The sequence below is a fragment of the Pempheris klunzingeri genome, chromosome 24 (genome assembly GCF_042242105.1).
Source record: "Pempheris klunzingeri isolate RE-2024b chromosome 24, fPemKlu1.hap1, whole genome shotgun sequence".
Lineage (NCBI taxonomy): Eukaryota > Metazoa > Chordata > Actinopteri > Acropomatiformes > Pempheridae > Pempheris > Pempheris klunzingeri.
The window spans coordinates 8725548-8738023 of NC_092035.1; the positions used below are offsets into that span (position 1 = coordinate 8725548).

Genomic DNA, 12476 nt, shown 5'->3' on the forward strand with positions numbered 1-12476 from the left:
TTCTGTGGAAACTGAGAAATAAAGGTTTTGCTGTTTTTTCCTGCTCTATCATCCCAGTATTCCCTGTATTGTTTGATAAATAGATGGCTAGAAACTGCATGAGGAAGTCCAAATTAAGCAGCATGTACTAGAAATTGATGGACCTGCTATGCTTAAGATTTTGATATGATATGACCGGTCCACTGCTCCTCCTCCATTGCTCTCTAAAATACTGTTGAAGTTGTCATGTGCCTCAAGCCTTCTCTGCCATTATTACCTGGTCTCTTCCTGTTTTTTCCCTGTTCACCTGAGCCTGTCTGATCTGCCCATTTGACCCTCTGTCTGATGTTCGTACTTGGTGCTCCTGGCTGCTCCTTGCTGGGTTTATTTGCCTGTTCTGGACTACCGTCTGGTTTTGTAAATAAATCATTGAACTGCACCAACTCTGCACTCAGTTGTCTGTATCTGGGTCCTTCCCCTCTGTTCCTGTTGCTGGCATCAGTGGTGACATAAAGCTTATCAGATGTGTAGCACTGGAGAGGACAGTTTAGCTGAATATGTTAACTACACTGCTTTTGTATTTAAGAAGCAACTTCTTGATCTAATCATATTTTTAACATTTCTGATATGTTACTACATTGTCAGTTTTTCGGCTCCATTTGACAATTTATTTTAACAATACCTGCTGGATCAAAATGTATGACTTTGGAATAGCAAGTAAGTAATGTTCAGCAATATAATGCTGACACTGTGTCTGTACTTTGATTTGAAAGTATTAACTAAGTATTGGTGTATTTATTTATCTGACCACTTCTTTCACCACTGATTGGTGAAACAATGAAGTGATCAGACCATTCACGCCTTTAGTTTCCTGGCACCGAACAGTTTTCCACCGACACCCGTTTTCCCCGCTAGACCTGCCTGGTGGCTCTGGCCCCGCCCTGCTCACCTTTCCCTGCTCTCACCTGAGAGACAGCACTCCCCTCCTGTGAGTCCAGACTAAACCTCCTTCACTTACTCCTCTGGCTCTCCCTCTTCCTCTGCTCTGCTCAGCGTGTCGTACCTACGAAACATCTGTTTGTCCCCTCACCTTCTTCTTCACTGCATCAGCATGAGTGCTAAACTGTGGACAGAGGAGCAGTTTAACTGCCCTGTGTGTCTGGATCTCCCAAACGATCCAGTCACCATTCCCTGTGGGCACAGCTACTGCATGGCCTGCATCAAGGACTACTGGAGCAAGGACGACCCTAAGGGGATCTACAGCTGCCCCCAATGCCGCCAGACCTTCTGCCCCAAGCCCTTCCTGTCCAGGAACACCATGCTGGCTGAGGCTGTGGAGCAGCTTCGCAAAGGAGCCTTAAAATCCGAGGTGCGTGATTCCATCCGAAGCGCCCGAGCGGTTCCTTCTTCTACATCTAGATCCAGGGGGAAACTCTCCTCCTCTGCAGTGCTGTGCGACATGTGCAAAGGAGAGCAGCGAGCTGCGATCAAGAGCTGCTTGGTGTGTATGAGCTCGTACTGTGAAGCCCACCTGAAGCCCCACCAGACCAAGAAGGCCCTGAAGCAGCATGAACTGATCCCACCTACGGGCAATCTGGCCGAGAAGATCTGCACCCAGCACAAGTACCTGGAGGAGTTCTTCTGTCGCCAGTGTAAGATGTTTGTCTGCTGGCTGTGCACCAGCAACCAGCACAAAGGCCACGAGTGTGTGTCCACCAAGGCTGAGCGTTTGGAGAAGCAGGTAGGCAAGAATGGATGCTGCACTGGCCCCAGACCCCAGATGGGAGGCAGTTACCAGGGTGTACTGTTAAAGATCCAATATCAAACTCAAGTGTTTGGTTTTGTGTGACAGGCTAGGAAGTGGTGTAAAACAATTAATCTTGTAATTACACGATGTAAAATAAGGTTGAACCATCTATATTTATTAAAGAAACACCTTAAACAGTAATTGGTCACAATCAAGTACAATCGAGTACATCATCCTTCCTGCTGTGTCTTTGTGATGGGTTTCTGTTTAAAGTGTCATCCCCTCTCCTTTTGTGTCTGCCTGTGGCTCCAGTCAGACTGAGGACATTCCTAACTACATTCCTGTCCATTCATAATGCTCCACCTTCTTATGCTGGTCTCAGTGCCACGCACACAGTAGAGCTGGTTCCTCATGCTTGTGTTTGTGTGGGATGAATTGGGTTTGTGTTGATGTAGAGTGTTTATGTATCCTGCAACAGAAAGTGCTGTCGGAGATGCAGGGAGAGAATCAGCAGAGGCTGAAAGACAGAGAGCAGGAGCTGAAAGACATGAAGAAGATGATGGAGGTCATGAAGGTTGGTCAGCAGAATGAACACCACATTTCCCATAAACCCTTCAAATGGAGGCCAAGTGGGCTTTATTGTACATTTACTGTGGCTCGCTGAGATGTGACCACCTCATCATGCCTCTCCCTGCCTGCACAGCATTCAGGGGATAGGGTGCACGACGACATGGAGCTGGTGCTGTCAGAGCTGCAGCGCTCTGTGGAGCGTCTGCAGGAGCTGCTGGAGGAGGTGTTGGATCAGGCCGACCAGGAGAAGATGGGTCAGGCTCAGGAGGTTGCAGATCGCCTGGAGAGTGAGATTAAGGAGCTGAAGAGGAGAGACACGGAGATGAAGGACCTGGTCCGCTGTGAGGACCACATCCACTACCTGCAGGTAGTTCATGGAGGGATGGAGGTGGTGGAGCATCCTTAGTCCATATGTTTCCCTTCAGAGTCAAATTAATCATAATTTCCTGCAGACCTATGAGTCCCTGTGCAGTCCCTTGGAGTCCGGGGACCTGCCCAGTGTGGTGGTCAATCCAGAAGCTTCCTTTGAGCCTGTACGGGAGGCAATCCTGGATCTCAGGGAGCAAGTGGAGGACCTGTGCAACCAGGAGCTGGGCAAGATCACCAAACAAGGTCCGTCACAGGAGTCTCATCTTTTTTTGTCCTATCTATCTTTTCTCCTCGTGTCTCATCTTGTTGTCATCTGTTCTCCTCCAGTCAACGACACAACACTGTTCACTTTGGGAGACTGTGAGTTCAAACATTTTCCTTTTCAAACATGAAAGTTGTTGTTGTGTTAAGACTTCATGCTTAACAACCACTTTCTCCTGTCTTATCTAGCCAACCGGAGTGCAGGACAGAAAGCAGGGATTTTTAAATGTGAGTTTTTGATTTTGTTCTTTAATCTGAGGACAACATGTTCCATGATCCTGAAAGTCATCATTGATTTCCTCTCTATCTACAGTGTTTTCTGGTCTGGGTTCTCGCAACACAAACAGCCGTTCTCCAGGTATGTGCAGCGTTTTTAAGCCTAAATTTTGTTCTATATTTCACTTTATCTTTAACATAGATAAGTACATGATTTCTCTCATGTCTCACAGCTCCCACACCCAGCATCTCAGTTGGGACGCGTAGTACAGACCGACGAGGGCTGGGTACAGTACTCTGACGTTCATTATAATATAATGTGACAATATCAGAAGTAACTCAACATGCAGTCTTTGTTAAACATGACATTCACGTTTTATTATTCAGGTATAGGCCTGAAAAGTCTAGATGTGAGGAGCAGAGACACACCACGAGGTGAGGCTTTGCGTGTGCGCTATTGAAAAACCCCTAAAGTAACAGTCACCACCATGGATGGTTTAAAACTGTACTTCTTCCTTGTTGTAGACAGAGGAAACACAAGCTCACCCAGACCTCGGGACAGACAGAGAGGAGAGGAGAGAGAGACAGGCAGGTTCATTGTGCTTTGCCAGGCAGGAGGTCAAAATTACTTCCTGATAATAATGTGGCTGTTACTTCCTACTGCAACATTGTTTTCTCTCAACAAGCTTTAATGGGGGGACATTCAAAACATCTGGAGTAGCATCCCCCTGTTTCAACTTAACTTGGCTTAGTTTTTATTTATTTTTCATTGTCTGTTTTATTTCTCTATTTTATAGTACTATTACTATAACTTTGTGAGATCTGACCTAGAGAGGCGCTGCTGTCTACGTAAACTTCCTTAAACCTAAACTTTCTTACCTGCACTTCTATGAGAATAATCCATCTTAATAAATATAATTTAATGAGAACTGATTAAGCTTTTGGATCAGTAACTAATGTAATTTCTTAAGCTGTTATCAACCAGCACAATTCATAAATATACATGTCTTCCAAACAGTGAGGGGGCCCAACCCCAGACCCAGTCCCACTCCCAGCCACAGGGAGTCTCAGTCTTTATGGAGCAGGTCCAGTCAGAGCCAGGCTGTCCCTGCTGCAGCCCCGACCCCAACTCCAACTCCAATCCCAGCCACCCCAGCTCCAGCTCCAGCTCCAGCTCCAGCTCCAGCACCAGCTCCAGCTCCAGCTCCAGCACCAGCTCCAGCTCCAGCTCCAGCAACAGGTCAACCTTATGACAAAATCCACAGAATTGGAGTTATTTGCTGCCACCGACAGGCAAAACTTGCATAGTGCAGCTCTGACTTTCACAGACATTCTGACATCTTCTGCTTCCCATCTTTCTCTTTTGTCTTCTCCTCCTGGTCTGCTCAGGTTTCAGTCGGATGACGTCCATCAGCAGTCTCTTCCGCTCCCATCGCCGTGGCACCAACCAGGCCACCCCAGCTACCCCGACCAGTAACACACCATCGGCAGGAGCAAACCCCTGTAAGGCCTCAATCTCCATCCTCCCATCCTCTCCTCTCTAAATTCACTCCGGTGAAAGGAACAGTGAAAGTGGTTCAATTAGCAGTTCCTGAAAGAAGTTCAGTGAAAGCATCGAATGAAGTTGAAGTGTTAATTTAAGTGCTGGCACTGAGTGAAGTTGAAGTATTGCTTGAAGTGAAAGTGCGGAGAATGTCAGTGGAGATGTATGTGATAAATTGAGCTGCAAGTGACCTGAAGTGGTCGTCCTGAAAAGAGTTAGTGCTGCTTCAACTGACATCATCGTTCAGTTTATACACTTGAAGTGCTCATGTGAAAGTAGTTTGATTACATTGTGTATGGTAAGTGGAATTCGGAGTCGACAGGAGAGCTGAAAACGTTTTTTTGGTGTCGTTCAAAAGCGAGGACATGAAAGGGTTTGAAGTGTCAGCCGACGTTTGAGCACTGAAAATAAATGAAGCTGTTCAGATGAAGAGAAAAAGACGAATAGAGCTGAAATATCAGTTGATGTGTTAGTGGCAAAGACGTTGTTAGAAGACGGTGTACGTTTTCAGCCAAGCTCATTGTCCACAGACGTAAATTACCTTGAACTTCCTCTTGTTCTTGTTCTTCTGCACCTCAAGCCTGCCAAAAATGTGTTCATTCATACAACATCTCCTCTCAAACGCAGCCAGCATGAGCCTTCCTTGTGTGGGCTCATTAAAATTTGAAATAAATGTTAATACAGAATCATGTAGATGAACACTTCACATCCTGACGATTTTGAATGGATCTGGCAGACTTAATCAAATGATTTGTTCAGACTTCCAGTTTAGGTTTCTACTGTAGCTAACACCCCCCCTCACAGTAATTTACTATGATCAACATGTGTCCTGTGCTTTAGTTTGACTTTGTTTTAAACAGTCTAAGGGTGTGATTTCTGTTCACTCAAAAGGGGGGATGACTGCTCTGCCTGGAACACCAACACAAAGTAAGATGGCTTCCATTATGTAAATTTAATATTCTTCTTTTGGCCCACTGGTACATTCAGTCCTATCCCTTTAAGCATGGGGATGTGCATGTTAAACCAACATTGTTTTCTCATTGGACAGTTAACCCCAGTCTCTTCTTGGACTTGCCCTCCCCTGACACCACCAATCAGGTTCCTGCTTTCCCTGGATGTAAGTTTATGTACCTTTATCTTCATGTTATCTATATTTCGAGACACGAAACATGCAAGAAAAATGCAAATAAATGGAAAACTAAAGAAAATCAATTGTAGCTATTTGCAAAATGTGCATGAACTGACACATTGTTCGGTTTTCCAGTGAGAGAAATCAACCTTGACAGCATCCAGGCCCCAGAGCCGAGGACCAGAGAGGAGTTCCTACAGTGTGAGTCTCGATGTTTAACCACAATATTCGATGGGCCGTCTGTCACCATGTCTGTTGCAGACATTAGTGAAAATGGTCCGCCATAGTGCCAGCTGCTGTTCATGTTTATTTTAAAGAAAAAATAAGACACACTTAGTGTGTGTAGTGAGGGATTTTTCTTAAAAATCTCTACCATGCAGACAGTGTTGTTACCTCCACTCAGAGATCAATATTTCTTTATTCTTTTAACAAAAACAGCTCCAAATCAGCCCCAATTAGTATCTTTTTGCAGCGCTTCCAACAGTATCACAGTCAGTTGTCAAGGAAACAGATCATGGACATGAGCTCAGTAGCTGCAATGGTTTCATCTGCAGTGCCTTTAGGACTTCTCGTCCGTGTCTCCAGAAAAGTTAAACAGAGCTGGAGATTTCAGCTGTATAACATGGTCTTCATCAACTTGTACACCAACACAGATGAGAAGCTCTAGAAGCGCCATGGACGAGCAGCTACTGAGCTACTATGTCAACCAGTCTTTCTCTATGACAACTGGTTAAACTATCTGCTGATGAAGACCATGTGGTACAGTTGGAAAAACTGAAAAAAAGGTAGTGAGTGGACTTGGAGTTGGGGATGTTGACAAACAAGTATTTTCAAGGTCAAGAATTAACTTTAGTTCTGCAAATAACCGTCCTCTCCTTCCCAGACTCTGTGACCTTGGCCCTTGACCTCAACACGGCCCACCGACGCCTGGCTCTCTCCGAGGGCAACACTAAAGCCACCCTGCAGGCGGCGGCGCAGCCCTACCCCGACACTCCGCAGCGTTTTGATGGCTGGACCCAGGTGATGTGCCAGAGCCCTCTGTACGCCCAGCGCTGTTACTGGGAGGTGGAGTGGAGGGGCCGGGGCTCAGCCATGGGTGTAACCTATGGGGCGTTGAACAGGAAGGGCTCAGACGCCAGGTCAGGTCTCGGTTACAACGCCCAGTCCTGGACCCTGGAGCTCTCGGACACTTGCTGTGCAGCCATGCACGACAATGAGAAGAGGGACATACCAGTCACCTACTCCCCCCGCCTGGGCATCTACCTGGACCTGTCCACGGGGACGCTGGCATTCTACAGCGTGGCCGAGAGCATGACGCACCTTCACACCTTCCGTGCAAACTTCACCCAGCCGCTTTATGCTGCCTTTGGCGTGGGCAGCGGAGTTGGGGTGGGTCTGGACTTTGCCCTCGGCCAGTTTAGCGCCAGCTCTGACAGCATCAAGATCTGCCCCCTGTGAGGGTGCTGGCTTGGTGGGTAATGGTGCATTTACAAACACATCAGAACAACTGACCTCGGAGTTTCACACAGCAACTCATGAAGCTGTCAGGACACAATGACTGAAAGTTTTTGTAAAGTTTGGTTGGTTTCCATATTTTAATTACACTTGTAAGAGCCATTTCTGTGCATTTGTATTGTATTAGATATCTTTGTTTAGTTTTTGCTGTGAGCTTCCCACCACTGGGGGCATCCCTGCTGTGACATGCCAGAGGGCTTATAATCAGCCAGGTGATGCACCCAGGTGTGGACTGATGGGAAGAGAAGAAAACAGTTTTAGAACGTGTCGAAAGGTGACGTGTCGTGACGTCAGGTTGTTTGTTCAATTCAGAATTGGTAATCTGCTATATGAAACTGGAACCGAAGAACATAACAATAAACAGCACCATATTGTGGATAAAGCAGCGGAGTGGACATGTCATTTACACGCGTCAAAACATCCTCACCATCAGCTACCAGGTGCCCCTGATCGATTGGCGAAAAGGGGTCACTACATTAAGTCTAGAAGTGCTTCATTGAGGACAGCGCTGGATGCTGCTGGCGTGTCGAGCGGCTTTCTTCTTTGTTTGGTTCCGGAGCTACTGGAGCTGCGGTCAGTCAGGAGGAACCGGGACGTCAGCACAGCACACCTGTATGCCGGCCAACGCTGAGGTATGGGTAGCTCCACACTATAAGGCCTTTGAGAGGGTAACGTTACCGGTGAACGTGTGCACACATCTTTACGCGTAAAATCCAATGCATTGGTGTTGACTGTCTGAGCGTAACGGAGCGCGAATGCAATTTGCATAAGACTGTGCGCATATGCAAATGACAGACTGATTATTTGCATAATCATGGACATGACATCAATGGACAGAAAACGAGACTGAGACTGAACTCTTAAAGGAGACAGAAAAACAAGTTCATCTTGGAGCAAGTGGGGGAGATCTCTCTGTGAAAAAGCGTCCTGTTAAATTGACAGAAAAGGCCATAATGGCAAAGGTTGAAAAGCTGCAAAAAGAGAGAAAGAGTAAGTTAAAAAAAATGCAGTCATTCTTAAAAACATGACTGTTGATTTGATGGGTGATAAAAACTTTGTAAAGGAGGTGAAAAGTACATTTGAGAAATATACTAAGCTGTGTGATGAAGCTGCTGCAAACCATCAATCCTTTTTGAAGTTTTTGCTACCAGATGAGTTTGAAAAGAATGAAACGTGGTTTAAAGCAAAAATGCTATCTGTCAACGAGTTTATCACACAGGTAAACAAGTGGTTGGTTGACAATAAAAGTTGCCTTCAGGATGAAGTTGCTGAGGGTGATGAGTTGAACAAAGGGCCTCAGGCTAAAAGGAATGAAGTGGATTCCCAAACTCTGCATACAAATGTGGAGCCTATGATGCAGCCAAAGATCTTCTTACCAAACATTTTGGAAATTAATTAAAAATCACAGCTGCCTATGTGAACAAGTTAACTGAATGGCCTACTGTTAAGGCAGAGGATAAAAACGGCCTGCAAGCCTATGAGTTGTGCTTGGCTGAATGCTGCAATGCTATGCAGGAGCTGCGATATTTGGATGAACTCAATATGCCTGCCAACATGAAAATGATAATACAAAAACTTCCTTATAAGCTTAGAGAGAAATGGAGGGCGAAAGCATGTGGCATTTTTGAAACCCATGGTCGCCGGGCAACTTTTGGTGATATCCAAGATACTCCTGTCATTGCAAAAGCAGGCAACAAGGCACAGTTGCAGCAAAGGTCACAATTCAAGAGAAATAGTTTTGCAACTGCTGTCTTTACGTCAAATGAACCGGCCATGAGTGTAAATAAAAAAAGCATCCAGACTCAAACACAAAGCCAAAATGTGTCACCTACAACCTCAAACTTCTGTCTGTACTGTAAACATGGACACACATTGGATCAGTGTTCTCAGTTAAAAAGGAAGTCTCATCATGAGAAGTTGGACTTTCTTAAAAGGAAAGGAATGTGCTTCGGTTGCCTACACACAGGGCACATGAGCAAGGACTGCAGTAAGCACATATCTTGCTTGTTTTGTAACCAAACCCACCCCAGCATCCTTCATATTGAGAAAAAAAAGTAAAGAGGAGGAGAGGCCAAAGGAACAATTGGTGAGTGGCACAGCTGTCTCCACGTGTGGTCATACAGGGGCCGGGGGCAGTAACGGCATCCTTCCAATCCTGCCAGTCAATGTGAAGTGTACAAAAGGAAACAAGGTGATTCAAGTGTACGCATTTTTGGATCCAGGAAGCACTGACACTTTTTGCTCTGAGAGTCTAAAAGAGAAACTCAACATTAAAGGAAAAAGAACAAGTATTCACCTACGTACCATGGGCCACACTGCCACCGTGCCAAGCTACATGGTCGAGGGTTTGGAAGTTTCTGGTCTCACTGACAATCAGTACTTTACACTTCCCAGTACATTTACACAACAGGAAATGCCAGTGTCAGTAGACAACATAATCAGTGAAGAAGAATTGGCCAAGTGGTCTTATCTTAGAGATGCACATATTCCTCGTATTAATGCCAACGCTGATTTGTTAATTGGTACAAACGCCTCAAAGTTAATGGAACCATGGGAGGTGATCAACAGTCGGGGAGAGGGGCCATATGCTGTGAAAACTCTTCTTGGATGGGTGATTAATGACCTCTGCAGGGAAACAGTGCAAGTCAGTGTGAGACTGGCCACACTACAGCATTTGTTAATCGTATTGGTGTTGACAAACTGGAAGAGCTGTTAATAAATCAATATAATCAGAATTTCAGTGAGCGGTTATCTAACGACAAAGAGGAGATGTCATTGGAGATCGAACACTTGATTCAAGGAAGATGGATTGAAAGTCCAAAATTTCTGTGGAAAATGGAAAATGAGTGGCCGGTGCAGACTGTGGATTCACAGATTGGTGATGACCCAGAAGTTAAAAGGAACTTCACAGTGAATGCAGTTATTGCTGAAACTGCTGCAAATGCCACTCAAAAGTTGATCGCTTACTTTTCCAGTTGGAAAAGATTGAGAATTGCAGGAGGTTGGATGCTCAAATTGAAAAAGATCCTGTTGAGTTTAAGTCAAAAAAGGAAGCAGCTTATTTCTTCACACATCAGTGGTGATAGTGGTCAGTCAACAGATGTTAAAGTGGAGATGCAGAAATTTAAAGCCACCTTTGGAGACCAGAGACTGTCTGTGGATGACCTGTCTGAAGCTGAAACCTCTATTGTTCACTTCAGCCAGTTGGAAAGATTTCCTGATGAGATTGCTGCACTCTCCTCTGGAAAGTCTAAAGTGAAGAGGGAAAGCACCATCTATAAACTTGACCCAATTTATGATGGAGGCCTTTTGAGAGTCGGAGGACGATTAAATAAATCTTCCATGCCTGAAGATACAAAACACCCGCTCCTTCTGGCCAAAGACCAACACATATCAGGTCTCATACTCCGCCATATTCATGAACAACTGGGCCATGGTGGCAAAAATCATGTACTCGCCAAGCTGAGAAAAAGATATTGGATCACAAATGCTGATTCAGCTGTAAGAAAGGTAATAACAAAACGTTACATCTGCAGACTTATGAGAGGAAAGGTAGGTGAGCAAAAAATGGCAGACCTCCCCACTGAAAGAATTGAGCCTGATCTCCCACCGTTCACACATGTTGGTGTGGATTATTTTGGTCCTATTGACGTGAAAAGAGGACGCACTATCTTAAAGCGCTACGGAGTTCTTTTCACTTGCATGTCCAGTAGAGCAGTCCATTTGGAGATTGCCCATTCACTTGATACAGACTCCTGTATTAATGCTTTAAGGAGGTTCATCTGCCGTAGAGGGCAAGTCTCTACAATGCGATCGGACAATGGAACTAACTTTGTAGGAGCCGAAAGGGAGCTCAGGGAAGCTTGGACTTCATTGGATAATGACAAAGTTCAAAGAACTATGGCACAGGAAGGAATTAAATGGATTTTCAACACTCCTGCCTCATCCCATCATGGCGGCATCTGGGAACGTATCATACGTATGGTCAGGAAAATTAACACTGCTTCGTCAACAATGTCTGGATGAGGAAGGACTTCACACAGTGTTATGTGAAGTGGAAGCCATACTTAATGATCGTCCTATAACAAAGTTGTCCAATGACCCAAATGGCCTGGAACCATTAACACCAAATCACATCCTGTTAATGAAAGGAAAACCAGTTTTGCCGTCTGGAATCTCTGAAAAAAGAGACATGTACATAAAAAGAAGATGGAGACAAAGTCAATACTTAGCTGATCTCTTCTGGAAGAGGTGGATTCAAGAATACTTATCTTTACTGCAAGAAAGACAAAAATGGAATATGGAAAAAATAAATTTTGTACCTGGAGATGTTGTTGTCATTGTTGATCCAACAGCTCCTCGTGGATCCTGGATACTTGGAAGGATACTGGAGACTTACACTGATTTAAAAAAAGGGCTGGTTCCTTCTGTACGTCTCCAGACCAAGACTAATGTGCTTGAGAGACCAGTGACAAAGATATGTCTTCTTTGTGAAGCAACTGAATAAAAAACTCTGTTCATGATTTATACTGTTATGTCAACCAGAGAGTTGAATTTTCATTTGTATGGTTCTAATTTCAGTTGTAATTTTAATGGCTCTTTATGTAAAATTTATTTTGAATTGCTTTGTCTTCTGACAGAACCAATTAGGGGCCGGTGTGTAAGAGCCATTTCTGTGCATTTGTATTGTATTAGATATCTTTGTTTAGTTTTTGCTGTGAGCTTCCCACCACTGGGGGCATCCCTGCTGTGACATGCCAGAGGGCTTATAATCAGCCAGGTGATGCACCCAGGTGTGGACTGATGGAAAGAGAAGAAAACAGTTTTAGAACGTGTCGAAAGGTGACGTGGCGTGGTGTCAGGTTGTTTGTTCAATTCAGAATTGGTAATCTGCTATAGGAAACTGGAACCGAAGAACATAACAATAAACAGCACCATATTGTGGATAAAGCAGCGGAGTGGACATGTCATTTACACGCGTCAAAACATCCTCAACATCAGCTACCAGGTGCCCCTGATCGATTGGCGAGAAGGGGTCACTACAACACTTATTGAAAGAAGATTCTGTTGCACACAAAAACCAAACAAGGAAAAAAAAACAAAAAAGGATTACAGCTCCATGGATTTCAGTTTTTCAGTCACGTCTG

General features: G+C 44.8%; 1 protein-coding gene across 1 annotated transcript; it reads left to right on the plus strand.

Annotated features, from left to right (window-relative positions):
* The first annotated feature begins 1090 nt into the window (after positions 1-1090).
* On the plus strand, positions 1091-7711 carry trim25l (tripartite motif containing 25, like). The gene is made up of 16 exons (XM_070855758.1): positions 1091-1720; positions 2205-2300; positions 2430-2663; positions 2749-2908; positions 2993-3025; positions 3116-3154; positions 3240-3284; positions 3376-3429; positions 3530-3577; positions 3668-3734; positions 4165-4334; positions 4526-4645; positions 5577-5612; positions 5734-5802; positions 5950-6015; positions 6698-7711. Exons 1-16 carry the CDS (start codon positions 1091-1093, stop codon positions 7270-7272), a joined length of 2442 nt encoding a protein of 813 aa, XP_070711859.1. The 3' UTR covers positions 7273-7711.
* Positions 7712-12476: the final 4765 nt, after the last annotated feature.